The sequence below is a fragment of the Sebastes umbrosus genome, chromosome 8 (genome assembly GCF_015220745.1).
Source record: "Sebastes umbrosus isolate fSebUmb1 chromosome 8, fSebUmb1.pri, whole genome shotgun sequence".
Lineage (NCBI taxonomy): Eukaryota > Metazoa > Chordata > Actinopteri > Perciformes > Sebastidae > Sebastes > Sebastes umbrosus.
The window spans coordinates 4725772-4741203 of NC_051276.1; the positions used below are offsets into that span (position 1 = coordinate 4725772).

Below are 15432 nucleotides of genomic sequence, written 5' to 3' on the forward strand. Positions count from 1 at the left end.
TCCCGTTGTTGTTTTTGTGAGCCTGTGCCATTAGGCTTAGTGCACGGCTTCAGCAGGTTCTTTGAGCTAATTGTCTTGAACTTGGGAGGCCAGATGAGAGAGAGAGCACCAACATCTAGTTGGGAGACTCACCTTGGCTTACCAGTCTGAGGGCCTCTTTTTTTTCTACATCAAGCCTCCTGAGGACCCCCTCCCCTTCCAGGCCCTGCAGGCATCTCAGGCTGACAGCTCTTGAGCCAGATACTGGCAGTACAACAGAGCAGTCATAATTGGCCCCTATTCATTTCTCAGCGATAATCCTCACCAAGGTTGAGCCTTTTCTGTTCCTAGCGTCATTTTTTCACTAATGTTTACACAAGGTATGTATCGGTTTCTCCTCCTCCTGAGGCTTTTGGCCGCGGCGGCGGGGGTTGTATACCCAGCATGTGTGTCTTAACGTGTGTCTGAGGGTTCTGCTCTTCCAGCGTGGCTGCTAGGGCTCAAGACCTGGAGTGACAAAGGCCCCGTGAATGTCTGACTCACAGACAACTGTCAGTGTTCAATGGGCTGGATTAAGACGGCGCGTAGAACCGAGCGCACCCTGACATGTTGACATGTTCTACTAAGTGCATTTCAAGGTGGATTTAGCCTGTTTGCTCCATTGTGGAGGGACAGAGGAGACACAATTGCTTAATGGGACTGACTATTCTTGAGATGGCGGGTGAACTTTACTCCCGCTGTCTGGGTTAGGACTGACACCACCGGCTTCATTCTCAGGGTGAGTGAGGCCGCTGTGGATCCTGAGGAGGTCCAGGGGTTTCAGAGAGCTCTGTCCTTAACCAAACAAACACAGTGGAATTTCTGCCATTGTTGGTGCAGAGGGTTGAGTGACAGGGCTGCATAGCAGAGCTGCCTGTCAGCAGAGATGAGTCCGGGTCAAAGTGTGACCACCCCTTGTGACACCGCTTAATATAGAAGACTGAGCCACGGAGCATATTTTAAGATAAACCTGTACAGATGCATATTTACATTGACACGATCAGTGGTTCTCTGGACGCCCTTATATTTGCTGTGAAAATGTTATTCTCCGACTCAACAATTTTAACTAATTCTCTTTAAAGGAATAGTTCAACATTTTGAGAAATACATATTTGTTCTGCTGCTGAGAGATAGAGGAAAAGATTGATACCACTATCACAGCCGTATGGTAAATATCAAATGGCAGCAGCCAATTCCCCGTTTGTAGTTTTAATGCTGAGCTAGGCTAACCTGCTTATGGCTGTTCTGTAGTTTCATATTTACATGAGAAGTATTAATCTTCTCCTCCAATTCTTGGCAAGAAAGTAAATAAGCATATTTCCTAAAATGAAGTATTCCATTTAAGTGGCAATCTTGAAGATTTTCATTTAAATAAATATCTGTTAAAAGGAACAGTGTGTAGGATTTTGTGACATCTATTAGTGTGGTTGCAGATTGCAACCAACTGAATACCCCTCCGCTCACCTCCAAAAATGGCAGCGTGCCTCAGAAAGCTCTGCGATTCCCATTCCCTACGTACATTGTGTTTTTACAAAATGAACACAGCCCAGTGAAAAGGAACTCTTTACTCACACGTGCTGTATGCTCATGTGTACATGTACACATTCATGTGTATGAATACACATGACAGATGCATGCAACCATGCACCAGTCATTTATGAACAATAGAGCACTCAATCAGTGGGCATCATTACTTTAATAGTGACACTGTGCATTCCAAAGTGTTATTACTTTACATATAAATTATGTATAACAAAGCTTTAATGGACAATTACACTTCTCTATTTACAAAGGTGGCGGCCAGGTGACATCAGGCCTGCACTCCCCAGTTCTGGGTTTTAGTGCAGGCCATCATTAGCTGGCCGACCTGAAAGGTGAACCCTGACCCCCCCACCCCATGGGGCACAGCTGAGGCTAACTGGTCAAATCCAGGCCTGGAGTGACAACAATGAACAGATACCGTTCATATTACACAGATATGTCATTACAATATATAATAATTAGGGCTGTCAATCAATTAAAATAGTTAATCTTGATTAATCGCATGATTGTCCAAAGTTAATCGTGATTAACTATGGACATTCAAAACTACATTCAAAATGTACCTTAAAGGGAGATTTGTCAAGTATTTAATAGTATAGAGTGGGAAAATGTGCTGCTTTATGCCAATGTATGTATATAGTTATTACTGGAAATCTTAATCTCCAAAATTTAGCGTAAGTTTGGAGCGTTATTTAACGTCCTTCGCTACAAGCTAGTATGACATGGTAGATTTTCTAGTCTATGATACCAGTATCTTCACTCTCTCTTTAAAATTGAGCCTGCTACAACCTAAAAATCGCAAGTTGCGTTAATGCGTTAAAGAAATGAGTGGCGTTAAAACAAATCACGTTATTATCGCGTTAACTTTGACAGCCCTAATAACAATATATTCATTTTGTGCGTGTGAGCAGCCATACTGTGTATAAGATATAGAGCAGATGAGAAAACGCAGATGGGAAGTGGAGGGTAAAAAGCAAACAGACATTACAGTTACAGTGATGGACTCAATAACTTCCCTCGCGTTGCCTCGGGCCCAGCCTGAGGTCTCTGAAGTGGCTCGTTAAGCACAGGAACATAGACTCAATTACCCTGGGCAAACACGCCGCTACCGCTCCGCGTTGTGTTGGTTGGCTGGTTGGTTGGGTCTGTCCGTCTCCCGGCCATCCTCACCCTCAACCCCCTGAGCCCCCCTTCACCACCCCCTCCACGCCCCTGCCGTGCAGCGCCGCAGCATGTGAGCCCTCTGTGCTCCGAGTGATAGAGTCAAGCTGTTCCTGCTGAGCGGAGGTCAGGGTCCTTCAGTCAGCACCTCGGCCCTGAACAGAGCACACAGGAATCCCCCTTCCCTCCCTAACCAGGGCCGCTCTCTCTCTCTCCTCTGGCCCAGGCCCAAACAAACCTGGTACCTCTCTCTCTCTCTTTTTCCTCTCTCCATCTCCTGGCACACTGTCACTCCCCTCATCGAAATCATTAATCAGACTGGGCAGATTAGACTTCAAATAAAAATAAACTACACCCAGCAGCCTCCTCTTAGGTCCCCCCGATTTCTGTAGCAACCCTCTTTATTGACAGCCCTCTTCCTCCTCCTCCTCCTCATCCTCTACTTAATAAACCCAAGATGTCCAGTACAGCCAGCAGGTTGGACATTTGAGCACTTTGGCAAACTGTGGGGGCCTTCTACTGCTTTATTGATATAAACAACTTGCCTTATCTGCAAGGGTGATGACTCTTTAGGCCTAACCTGCCAATCAATGTAAATACACAACAGATAACCCTTATCAGTTTGGCACCAATAAAGCCAGTCTGCTTTCACCCAAAAGCACATATCTTTTATAGGGATTAAAGGGATTAAATGTTTAACCTGAATGTATTATGTTTTATCCCATGACTACTTCATCCTGTCTTCCAATCTTGGCTGAGGAAAAAAAAAAGGGGGAGAATTGGAGGGCAACAGTGCCACCTTTGGGTGAGGCTGAGTAGTGCAGTTATAGCAGAGCTCTCACTGCACTGTTATCAACAGGTAGAGTCGCCCTGTGGCATCCACGCAGCTTTTGACAGCACATGTTTGTAGTCCCGCTCTGTTTTCTTCATGCATTGGGATGTAGAAGGGCATGGGAGGAAAAGGAAGGGGTCTGCTGGGGCCGAAACAAGCCGGGGCTCCCTGGCCAGGTCTTAGCTGGTTGACTGACAGGCGGCCCACCGACTGTTTGTGTGTGTCCATGGGAAATGGGGCGGTGTCGCTGCGGCGACGGCCCTGGGACCATCCATCAGTGTCATGGAGGGGGTGGGTTGTGGGGGGTGTATGGTATGTGTCACCTCCAAGACTAATGGACAGGAAGTACAGCCAGAGAAACAACAATATTTGCAGAATATATATATATATATATTCAGAAAAACGTTAGAGGGTTCGGTCCACGGTTCTCGTACGATTTCAACAAAACCCTGAGCGCAGGCCGTAATCCTGATTGATGAGCCTGTTTATTTAAAAGACGCTCACTCTGCGGCTACAAGTCCCTAACCTGATCTATAACCCTCTGATTTTAGAGCATACACTCACAGCATGCGTGTATATGGAATAATCATAGTCTTGGTTATCACGTGATGTGTCACTGACACTAACCTGGTCAACCAGTGATGATCTGCATGACTGGCCAATGGAGAGACCCTGTTGCCAGAGAGAGCGCTGTGAAACTGAGGGCAATTTTGGGGGCCATAGAAGGAGAGGGACAACGAGAGAGAGAGCAGAAGAAACCCAGGCTGAACTTCTAACTACCGCCTAAGAGGGACCCCGCGTGCTCATTAGTGTTCAGAGACCGAGATGCTTAACCTCAGCAGCCGGTTACAGTGGCGTCCAAGCCGGACCGCTTGGTGACGTTGACCTTGATCACCTCCTCGGCGCAGGTTGGATGGATGCCTACCGTCTGCAACAGGTGGGAATATGTTGCTCCACACCTGAGACAAATACAAACACACGGGGAGGTCATTCACGTTGATTTCACTCACACTCTCATGACTGACAACTGTAGAAATTGATCTACTGAAATGGCCTGTGTTGAACAATAAAATATTCTAGATATAATAAGCGGTTTCAATCCAAAATGGCGGCAGTGGCTGTTGTAAAAAAAAAAAACTCTTTGCTTCCATACTCTTTGGTGAGGTTGCAGATTGCAACCAACTGAATACCTCTCCGCTCACCCCTCCCTTTCCGAGCCTGTCGGAGAAGCTACGCTGGTCTTCAGGTAACGTTCAAATGCAAAAGGCTCTCTCTAGAGCCAGTGTTTGGTTTGTCCGTTCTGTGCAAACATGGCGGACTCCATGAAGAGGACCCGCTCTCTATGTAGATATAAACGGCTCATTCTAAGCTAACGAAAACACAATGATCCTTAGTTTCAGGTGATTAAACACTAATGAAAACATAGTTATGAATATTATATTCCATTTCTGCCAATAGATCCCGCTGAATGACCTTTACTTTACAGATTAGAAATTCCAAAAAAGGGCTTGCGTCCCAGAACTGGACCTCAAGACCAGGTCTCAGCCCCTTTGTACAGGCTCCTGGGAGTGATAAGATATTCTGGTGAATTTGAGATCACAGCCTACACATTACAAGGCATATACTTTGCTTTATAATGGTCTTCATTTTGTCTCTTGCAGTTCTTTATGTTATTAGCATTAGAAAAATATTTATAACAAATGACAACTTAAGGGTAGGGTGGGAATGTTGAGAAACTAGCAAGAGAACACTATTTTTTTTTAAATTTCCCAACCGAAAAACCCAGCCTAGTGTTTCCAACAAATGTATTTACACAACACTACCGACCCTAGCTTTAAACTGCTCTCTCACTGATGCAGTTAGCTCTGCCTTTGTGGTCGTCAAAGCAGGCATCCCATCATATGGCAAAGAAAGCACGAGTTACCGGTCTAAAACTAAACTAAAACTAACATATAGCTATATTTTTTTAATTGGTGTCTCACATTACATTTGAATGTTTGGTTTGCTGTAAGAAACAAGCTGGAATGTATCGCTCACTAAATGCGTGTTGAGGGAGAAAAAGCAATCAGGGGCAGTCAAAAAATCCAACAGAAATCGGCACATCTTGGTGACTTTGAGTGAGTTAAAACAGATCAACTCAACACCGCAACTGTTTGGATGGTTGTTCTTTAAAAGAAACATAACACAAATGTTCCTTAAATAAAATCTAGGATGTGTTAAACTTACTGGAAGCCCAGAGCAAAGCCCTGCGTGACTTCTCCAGCGTTTGGACCGGTGAAGTGCAGACCCAGGATCCTCTGCTCTCCACCGCGCTCACATATCACCTGAGGAGGCAGAAGACTGGATTTAAGCCGAGGAGCAGAAGTTTCATCTGCTTTTGGCTGTATAGCTGTCAAAATAACCATAGAGCAGGACAAGTGGATGCCAAAGCTGACTCGGCATCACTACTCCTGTCCTTCAACTGTATGCATGCACAAAGAGCACAAAAAACTAAGTTATATGGTGTATCGTATGCCAACAAAATAAACCAGCTCAAAAATACCTAAAACAAAAACATCACTGTTCAGTTTGGTCTGCAATTTAACCCTACCTTTATGTAACACTGGCTGGCATCGCGCTCTGCAACAGTGAATTCCAGAGGCTTGTAGAAAGCGTGGTAGACCTACATGGATATAAAAACAGAGGACAAATCATATTCATAGTAGAAAATGATATACAATGTATTATTGTGTTCTCAAATCAATTCTGCCTACAGACAATCAGTACTTCACAGTGATGTCAAAATAGCTTCTTGTGCATCTTTGCTTTAACCAGCAGGGTGATGATGATCTCTCTTAAAGGACAGTAAACAAAAAATGCTTTGCAGGTGATACGGCACGCATTGGCCCTCAAAGACTTGAGACTTGACTTGGACTTGCAAAAAATGACTTGTGAGCATCTCTGCTTTTTAGTTCATGAATGTATACTTTAACTTATAGTACATAGCCAATGGTTTATGTATTACATAAAGTGGCTTGCCCCTTTTGCTATTTTACTTGATGATTTGTAATGAGATTAAAATAAAAAAATAAAATGTGTTGTTCTTGCATTCCTCCACGGTGAACGGATAATCCAAAAAAAGAAAAGAAAATTATTAATGAATTGAAGTAAATTCATATCAAAACGTCCTTGAAACTCTCACACACTTTAATAGGCTACTCTATCAAAAGTAAGCACAGCTACAAGTCAAGTATACCTTTCTGTAGGCCTATAAAGCAAGAATATTGAATTCTACTTTTCTTAAGTATATCTCGAACAAAAGATTAAGTACAAGTAAGCCTATAAACTTAGTATACTAAGACTTTTCACTATACTTGTCAGTATAAGCCAAGTATATTTTGACTTTTCTGCATACTTGTCAGTATAAGTCAGGTATACTCAGACTTTTCTGTATACTTGTCAGTATGAGCCAAGTAAAATGAAGTATACTTTTGTTACATATATCTCTGATAAGTACATGAAAAGTAAACTGAAAGTATACTCTCTTATTTTAAGTTTAAAAGAAGTGTACTAATAGCACACTTGAATAAACTTCAGGGTAATATAAGAATTAGTTTTATAAGCAAATTAAAAGCCCATTAATGTTAGAGATGAATGACAAAATGACTCATTAAATCTAGTATCAGGGCGTGGCTCCCAACTGACTGTATTTTGGTTCTGATTCTAATGACTGTCTCTCACTAACAATGCAATTGCGAGACCTTGTGAGCACTACTTCAAACACCCTGTATACAATCTGAATGAAAACAGTGTTTGCTCACGATAGTGATTGATTTCAAACTCCTCACTGAAAACGTGGGTTTTATTCTACGGGGCGAACGTGCCGATACAAGTTGTGAGGGCCGTGCAGCTGTCGGGGGGCCGGTGCTACAGCTCCTCCTCAGATCTAAGCGTGCCTGTCATCACCCCGTACACACCTCAATCAGGCCTCCTGCTTGGCCGTCAGTCACAGCAAGGAGCCCCACCTCGCTGGCTAAACCGTTTATCGACGGCCTCGTGCAGGTGTTGCAGGCGAGCATCTGGTACACCGCTCACGTACGCAAGCACGTTAAATACTGAGCTGCTCGCTGTTGCATTGGACGTGCGTGTCAATGTTTGTTTGGGGGTTATGGGACATTGTATGTTTTATGCAAGTTGATGGCAATAACAAGACACCGACACTGTCTTTGTGCATGTGTAGCATGTAGCCATTCATTTCTTGGTAAAGAATCTAAACTCATAAGTTACAGTCACAATTGTAGACCAATGCTACACCAGTTCTGTTCTGTTATATTATAAAGAGGCTGCCATTTGTAATTAAAAACATAATTCCTTCTAGATATACTGAGATTAGCTGTTTCATTAATCTCACAGTAAATTGAGGACTTTTACAGACCTCCTACAAAGTACCCTTCTACACAAAAATAAGATGTCAGGTTACAATTTTCACCCAAATAGGAATTTTTACTAAATTATATATTATATAACCTTTTTTTTAAAGAAAGAACATATCTCATTATATCATATGCTTTAAGACTGTTTTATGTTATGAGGCATTTCACAACATGCCACTAACACTACCAAGTTATGAGTTCACTTAGGCCTCCTCCTATTTAATGTGAGCTTTTCTGGGGTGTAATTAAAACGTTATGAATGGGGCTGTCAATCGATTAAATTATTCAGTTGCAATTAATCACATGATTGTCCATAGTTAATCGTAGTTAATCGTGATTAATCGCAACTTAATCGTACATTTTTTATATGTTCAAAATGTACCTTAAAGGGAGATTTGTCAAGTATTTAACACTCTTATCAACATGAGATTGGACAAATGTACTGCTCTATGCAAATGTATGTATATATTTATTATTGGAAATCAATTAACAACACAAAACAATGACAAAAATTGTCCAGAAACCCTCACAGGTACTGCATTTAGCATAGAAAATATGCTGAAATCATAACATGGCAAACTGCAGCCCAACAGGCAACAACAGCTGTCAGTGTGTCAGTGTGCTGACTTGACTATGACTTGCCCCAAAACTGCATGTGATTATCATAAAGTGTGCATGTCTGTAAAGGGGAGACTCGTGGGTACCCATAGAACCCAAATTGCTCCCAAAGGCATAGCCATCGGTGTTTGAATGAGTATTTAGATTAGATCCTGATGGGCAAAGTTGGCACCTTAGCAGCCTCTGCCATCAGTGTATGAATGTGTGTGTGAATGGGTGAATGCTGACATGTGACACAGGTGGAAATGCACTGCTTACAGCTGTACTACAGCGACACGTCTATCTCACCTCTATGCCGTCTTTCCCGTGCCTCTTCTCAGCCTCCTCCTCAGATAGACCCACACAGCCGTACTCGAGGGGGGTGAACACTGTAGTGGCCACCTGATGCACACAGACACACAGACATGGACACACACAGAACTTCACGCTACTACTTCAACAATTAGACAAGTAATCGATTAGTTGTTTGACATAAAATTGGGTATTATGATAATTCAATATTTGTTTAAGTCATGTATTATGGAATACTTTTCACTATGCACTACAGAGCGCCACATGAAGTCATTCCTGCCTGTGGCCATGAAATTTTACAACTCCTCCCTCTGACTGTCTCTGAGTCAATAGACTGGACCTGGACTTATCTCACCCATCAGCTGCAATAACTGTACACTAATTTGTGCAATAATTCAACTGTGCAATACTGTTATTAATACTGCATTTATACTATACATTTCAAGAAATTTGTATTTATACCATTCTGGCATGTATATTCAACACACTTAATAGATGCCACTTCTCAGCATTTTGTATTTACTTATTTGCACTGTGGTTATTATTATTATTATCTTAATGCAAATATTTGTATATATTTCTTTTACATGCATTGTGTTTATATTGTAGCATTATGTACATAATTTACATGTTACATACTCCTTTATTTCTATTTTTTCTTACATTTCTTTATACTTATACAAGAGCAACTGTTAACGCTGCAATTTCCCCCCCAGGGATCAATAAAAAATTTTTTTATTCTGATGATTACTTCTTGTTGTATTTCAGTACCATTGAATGATTCAAATCTATTATAGAAATAATTATATCTTTCAAACCTATTTATTTGACATCAAAACTACATCAAACTAATTGGAGTATATCAGTCTTAGAAATCCCCCCTGACCTCCATGTGAACATGAAGATACGCTATAATAAAACCTATATTAAGACTTGCAGAAGAGTTGAATGCAAGTAAACATAACATGATGAAGAACGATGACATTTTGGAAAATGCTGGTGTGTTTGTACCAAAGACTCATCCTGAAAAGAGGCTGGAGGTACATTAAGATGTGAGGGGTAAATGAGAGAAATCAACAGAAATGGTTAGAATTTATCTCAAATTAAGCGCAAAGCTAAAGGCTAAAAAATCAATGCGGGCTCAAGCTGGAGGAGAAATTATCAGCCTCTGAGTGAGTGTGTGTCTTACATTATCGTAGTTCATGAGTTCGGTGCTGTGACCAGCCAGTCTGCGGGCGAGAAGCTTCCCCGCTTTAATGGCCGTTGGGGTCAATTCGGGACGACCCTAAAACGAGACACAATTGAATTGACTTCAGTATATCAAACACATAAGATCTAAGTCTGCGTCTTAAAAAATTAATTTACCTTGCTTTAAGTAACAGAAGATTAAACCATTTGGTCGTCTGTTTTCAAACATTTGTGACTACACACATTAATGCCGAAATAGTGTAAATACAAACACACAGACAAGTTGGGCAATGAGTCCGTGACTGACATAAGTGGCAAGTGCTAAACATTTAAACCATCTAGTACACTCTGTGTCTGTGTTTTGCCTTTATTGTTCTGGATGTCTGCCAAAAAAGACAAACACATAGTCTTGGATACGCACACACGCACATGCATGCACACACACACACAGCTGAACGGTGCAGGAAACAGAAGGGCTGCGGGGCAATTCTAAAGGCATGACTTCAACCTGTTAAATTACCACCGCACATCCTGTTGTCCAAAACATCTCCTGCACCTCTGCATGTATGTGGATGTGTGCTCTGGTATTCCAGTAACTGTCATTCGTCATCATAATGCATTTCTTGGCACTCTTCTCTGAGAGGGAAAAAAAAACAACAAAGCACTGGACAAATTGAGATATCAACCCTCCCTTTTTAAAATAAAAAAAAGCCTCACTGCTGCTGTGACAAGCTGACAGACGTATTGGGGCAAAGCACAACTCATCAAAGCCAACTGTCAATCAAAGAGAGTGTGTGTGTGTGTTAGTGTGTGTGTGTGTGTGTCATGAGGCCTGGGAGGCAGGATGGAAGCACACAGCTGGTCGTGGTGAAAAAACAACACTGACATTACAAGCAGCAGGTAGAACTAGTATTGACATGGCTGGTTCAGCCTGGAACACACAGTGGCAATGCCAGTGGTTACATGACTTAATACTCAGTCGTCTGCCAAGTACTCGCTAGTGGATAATACGTTTCGTGTGTGTGTGTGTGCACAAATAAATGCCCTACTTTTAAGATAATGGTTATTATTTGGTGTAATAACTTTGTTTTAGGGCTGTCAAAGTTAACGCGATAATAACGTGTTACTTCAAATTTGTTTTAACGCCACTAATTTCTTTAACGCATTAACGCAACTTGCAATTTTTAGGTTGAAGCGGGCTCAGTTTTAAAGCTAGAGTGAAGACACTGCTATCATAACTAGAAAACCTAAGGAATCCATTGGTACCAACCATGTCATACTAGCTTGTAGCTGCAAAGGAGGCTCAATAACGCTCCAAACTTACGCTAAATTTTGGCGAGGAAAAACTGTCATGACCATTTTCAAACGGGTCCCTTGACCTCTGACCTCAAGATGTGAATCAAAATGGGTTCTATGGGTACTCACGAGTCTCCCCTTTACAGACATGCCCACTTTATGTCATAGTCAAGTCAGCACACTGACACACTGACAGCTGTTGTTGCCTGTTGGGCTGCAGTTTGCCATGTTATGATTTGAACATATTTCTTATGCTAAATGCAGTACCTGTGAGGGTTTCTGGATAATATTTTTTATTGTTTTGTGTTGTTTATTGATTTCCAATAATAAATATATACACACATTTGCATAAAGCAAGCATATTAGCCCACTTCCATGTTGATAAGAGTATTAAATACTTGACAAATCTCCCTTTAAGGTACATTTTGAACAGAAAAAAATTTGCAATTAATTTGAGATTAATCGCTCATTAAATATTTTAATCAGCCCTACATTGTTCATTTCTATACTTTGTCAACTTCATCAAATGTCATCGGTTTGTGGCAAATGGAAGGGTTACCCCTTCGATACTTTTTTACATATTGAATAAGGTCAGAAGAAAATAAAACAAATGATTGATTTTACAATCATTGTTATGCTTTTTACCCATATAGCAGTGGGGTTTGTGGGACACCAGACAATGAGGAACTAAAGCCAGTGTCAACAAAACACAAGGTTTATCCACCACTTTACATCTAACACTACAAATATGTATGACCTAAATTCATGGTAAGGACCTACAGAGTGTCTTAGTGATAGCACACAGGTGTAAGGGAAATGGGAATACTCTTTTACAGGAAGTGTGGACTGGCTTTGTTCATATTGGTGGTTATTTACCTCGTGTTGAGTATCAGCTGGAGGTCAATGTTTATTTACCACCGATATAACATATATAAAGATGGACGGCATGACAGCTCCCCAAAAGTGAAGCCAAAACATCTTGATCACCCCCTAGTGGCTGGCTGCAGTATAGGTCATAAAGCCCTTTTACTGAAAAGTTTGGTTTTAATCACTTATTTGATGCCATAAAAAGGGGGTGAGACGTCGTGATTGACAGTTGCTCTGAGTGAAGTAATCATGCAGCCGGAGGCTCGGGAATTGTACGAGAGAGGAGATGTAACTTCAACTTTCCATAACCGTCACAAGTTTGTGTAATAGAACGTGTGTCAATTTGATCATAAATGTATTTATAGAGATATTATGGTTAGCGACCGTGGCGCTAATGTAGCAGCTAGGTGGTCCTGCTAGCAAGCTGTGGCCGTGCTCGTGCACCCCTCACCCCCCCGATCACTACAGTTCAGACTCTGGCTCCAAATGAAAGGAATGAAATGTCAAAATGGCACCTCCGGTATCGGGGATATTTTGGTTTCACTTTTGTGGGAGAGGCATCGTTCATCTAGATATACAGTCCAGGGTGTGGACTTGTCACAGCTTGTCACAGCTTCTCACAGTATTCGATTTCACAGCCTTAACTGACAACACCTACCTCGCCGATGTCACCAAAAGCGTAGATGTTTGGCACCGAGGTGGATTCGTCATCGGCCACAACTATTTTCCCCGTCTCCTTTTTGAGTTGCACGCCAAGCTTGTCCAGGCCCAGGGCTTTGGTTTCTGGGGCTCTGCCTGAGGTCAATGGAAGGAAACAACACAAGGAGAATATTACATTACCACTCAGGAGAAACAGAGGTGTGGGAGAGTAGAGGGGCTCTCTGTACAGGGCTCATAGCACATTCTGCAGAGGTTTTAAAGGGGACATATCGTGCTCATTTTCAGGTTCATACTTGTATTTTGGGTTTCTACTAGAACATGTTTAACATGCTTAAATGTTCAAAAAACATTATTTTTCTCATACTGTCTGTCTGAATAAACCTGTATTTACCCTCTATTTGAAACGCTCCATTTTAGCGCCTGTCTCTTTAAGCCCCCCTCCAGTTTTTCATATGTCACCTTTAAGACATTCAGGTTTCAGGAGCAGTGTCCCAGTCAGGATGCTCCTACACATTATGCAGCAGGATAAAGAAACACATTCTGAATTTCTACAGTGAAAAAAGATACCAGGAGATATTGGGTTTGGGGGTCTTCCCCCAAGAAAATTTGAAGGTGTTTTACTTAAAACTATGCAATTTTACATCATTTTGCACCATTATTATTACTAGTTAAATGATTATTTTATTATTTACACATCTCACAGCCTTCATCTGAACATGTAATTCTTCTGGAAATGTTTGCCCTAAAAGCACAGATTCAGAAAACGTTTTAAATAATGTTTAAAGATGTAAAGATGAACAGTTCACTAATTATTTTGGATGTGAACATTGTATTGAGAAATTACAGCATCCTCGTCCTCCCTCATCCTCACCACCCCCTCCCCCGTGTCGTGCGTCGGCTCGTCCAGATGCTCCCCACACAGTTTTTATGTTTATTCAAATTAAAATTTTGACTAGATGGTGGAGCCAGAGGAAAAGTAAGGGGATCACTAAAGCTATTAAAATGTATCCTCTAGAGACCTTGAATATCTGTAGCACATTTCACTGCAATCCATCCAATAGCTGTCATGATATTTCATTCATGTCGTGACTAAAATTACCAAACATTTACCGCCACCAGCCTCTCGAATGGGACGATTTGCTGCTTTTCTCTGATTCATATCATTGTAAATTGAATATCGTCCAACAATTGCCAGCTCAAATCTTAAAACACCAGTATCAGTGTTCTACCAGTGTTGGCCTTAAAATACAAATGAAGCTCAAACCCTAATTCAGAATTCTTAAATTAGAAAACAACAACAACATCTGGCCAGCTGAGAAAGAGAGCTCGAGAGGAGGGGGGAAACTGATGAGCAGCTGGGAATTGGCATCTCATTGACCCCCCGGGACACCCAAAGGTGTGATTTCTGACACTTCCTGGGGGACGGCTGACTGATGCTGTCGACACAGAGTCTCTATGGTGATGGGCATGGACCGCTCGGTCCCCCCCCCCACCCCACCACAGCTCCTCACAACCTGCCTGGGTAGCATAATAAACACCGGGCCCTGAGCTACCCATGTAGATGCTATCGGACAGCAAAAATAACAAACCCCCGAGACCCTTTTTCCTGGCTGGAGCCGAAGAACAACGTCTCCCCCCCCTTCTCAGACCGGGGGGGGGCTACAGGGACCTGTCTAGTGCTCCACAGCATGGGTGGTTGAAGGCGATGCAGAGCTCAGAGAAGGACGAGAGAAAGGAAGTCAGGCAGTCATGACCAATTCCCAAAAGCAAGACTTCTAAATATTTTCTTCTTCTAAATGTCCACAACTCTGGAAACAGTCTGCATACACATGTCATTCTCTCATTGGTGTCATTTCTAGTGAATTATGGTGGAATTTAGCTATTGACATTTTGAAATTGAATTTTGTTATCTGTATTTTGTTGTTTCACTTCTGCATTAAAAAAAAGCAGCACTATATCCAGAATATCCCTTAGACTGAATAATAGTGGTGGGTGATACTGCCACATTCCCAAAAGTGCATAAACTATTTATAACGGGTTCAGAACAGACAATAATGACATTGTCAGCTGTTAAGTTTTAATGAAAGAGAAATGTATTCAAAAGAAATTAGAGATATATGAAACATATTTGCAGATTCTAAGAGTTAAAGATTTGTTAGATTAAAATGTTATCTATGAACTATTATACCAAACAAGTCAAAAATATTGGCATTGTATGTTTCTGGAAATCAGGGGATACGTTGAATGTCGACATTTCTGAACCAAATTTTTTTTTTGTAAAACACGTTTCATATTAGCCTTGTATCCCACTTGCAGAAATGCACAATGCCACGCGGTTAACGTTGTGAAACGATTGGTTAGGTTTAAGCAACGAAACTACTTGGTTTAGGTTAGAAAAAAGATCACGGTTTGGGTTAAATAATAACGTACCAACGTAACTACCTTAAATCATCAACAAATGGCCTTGGCAGGCTTTTTTACGTAAAGTTACATAATAAGCGTAACAATGTTACATAACAAGCATAATAGCGTTACGCAAAACAGCGT

General features: G+C 41.6%; 1 protein-coding gene across 1 annotated transcript in view; it reads right to left on the bottom strand.

Annotated features, from left to right (window-relative positions):
• Nucleotides 1–2324: 2324 nt before the first annotated feature.
• txnrd2.2 (thioredoxin reductase 2, tandem duplicate 2) overlaps nt 2325–15432 on the bottom strand; it is a 34663-nt gene continuing 21555 nt past the window's right edge. Inside the window, exons 12-17 of the mRNA XM_037778604.1 lie at nt 12884–13020; nt 10064–10159; nt 8872–8964; nt 6144–6215; nt 5780–5877; nt 2325–4512 (exon numbers count right to left, since the gene is read on the bottom strand). Of these exons, the coding sequence (XP_037634532.1) occupies nt 4389–4512; nt 5780–5877; nt 6144–6215; nt 8872–8964; nt 10064–10159; nt 12884–13020 (620 nt within the window). The 3' untranslated portion in view covers nt 2325–4388. The remainder of the gene's footprint in view (nt 4513–5779; nt 5878–6143; nt 6216–8871; nt 8965–10063; nt 10160–12883; nt 13021–15432) is intronic.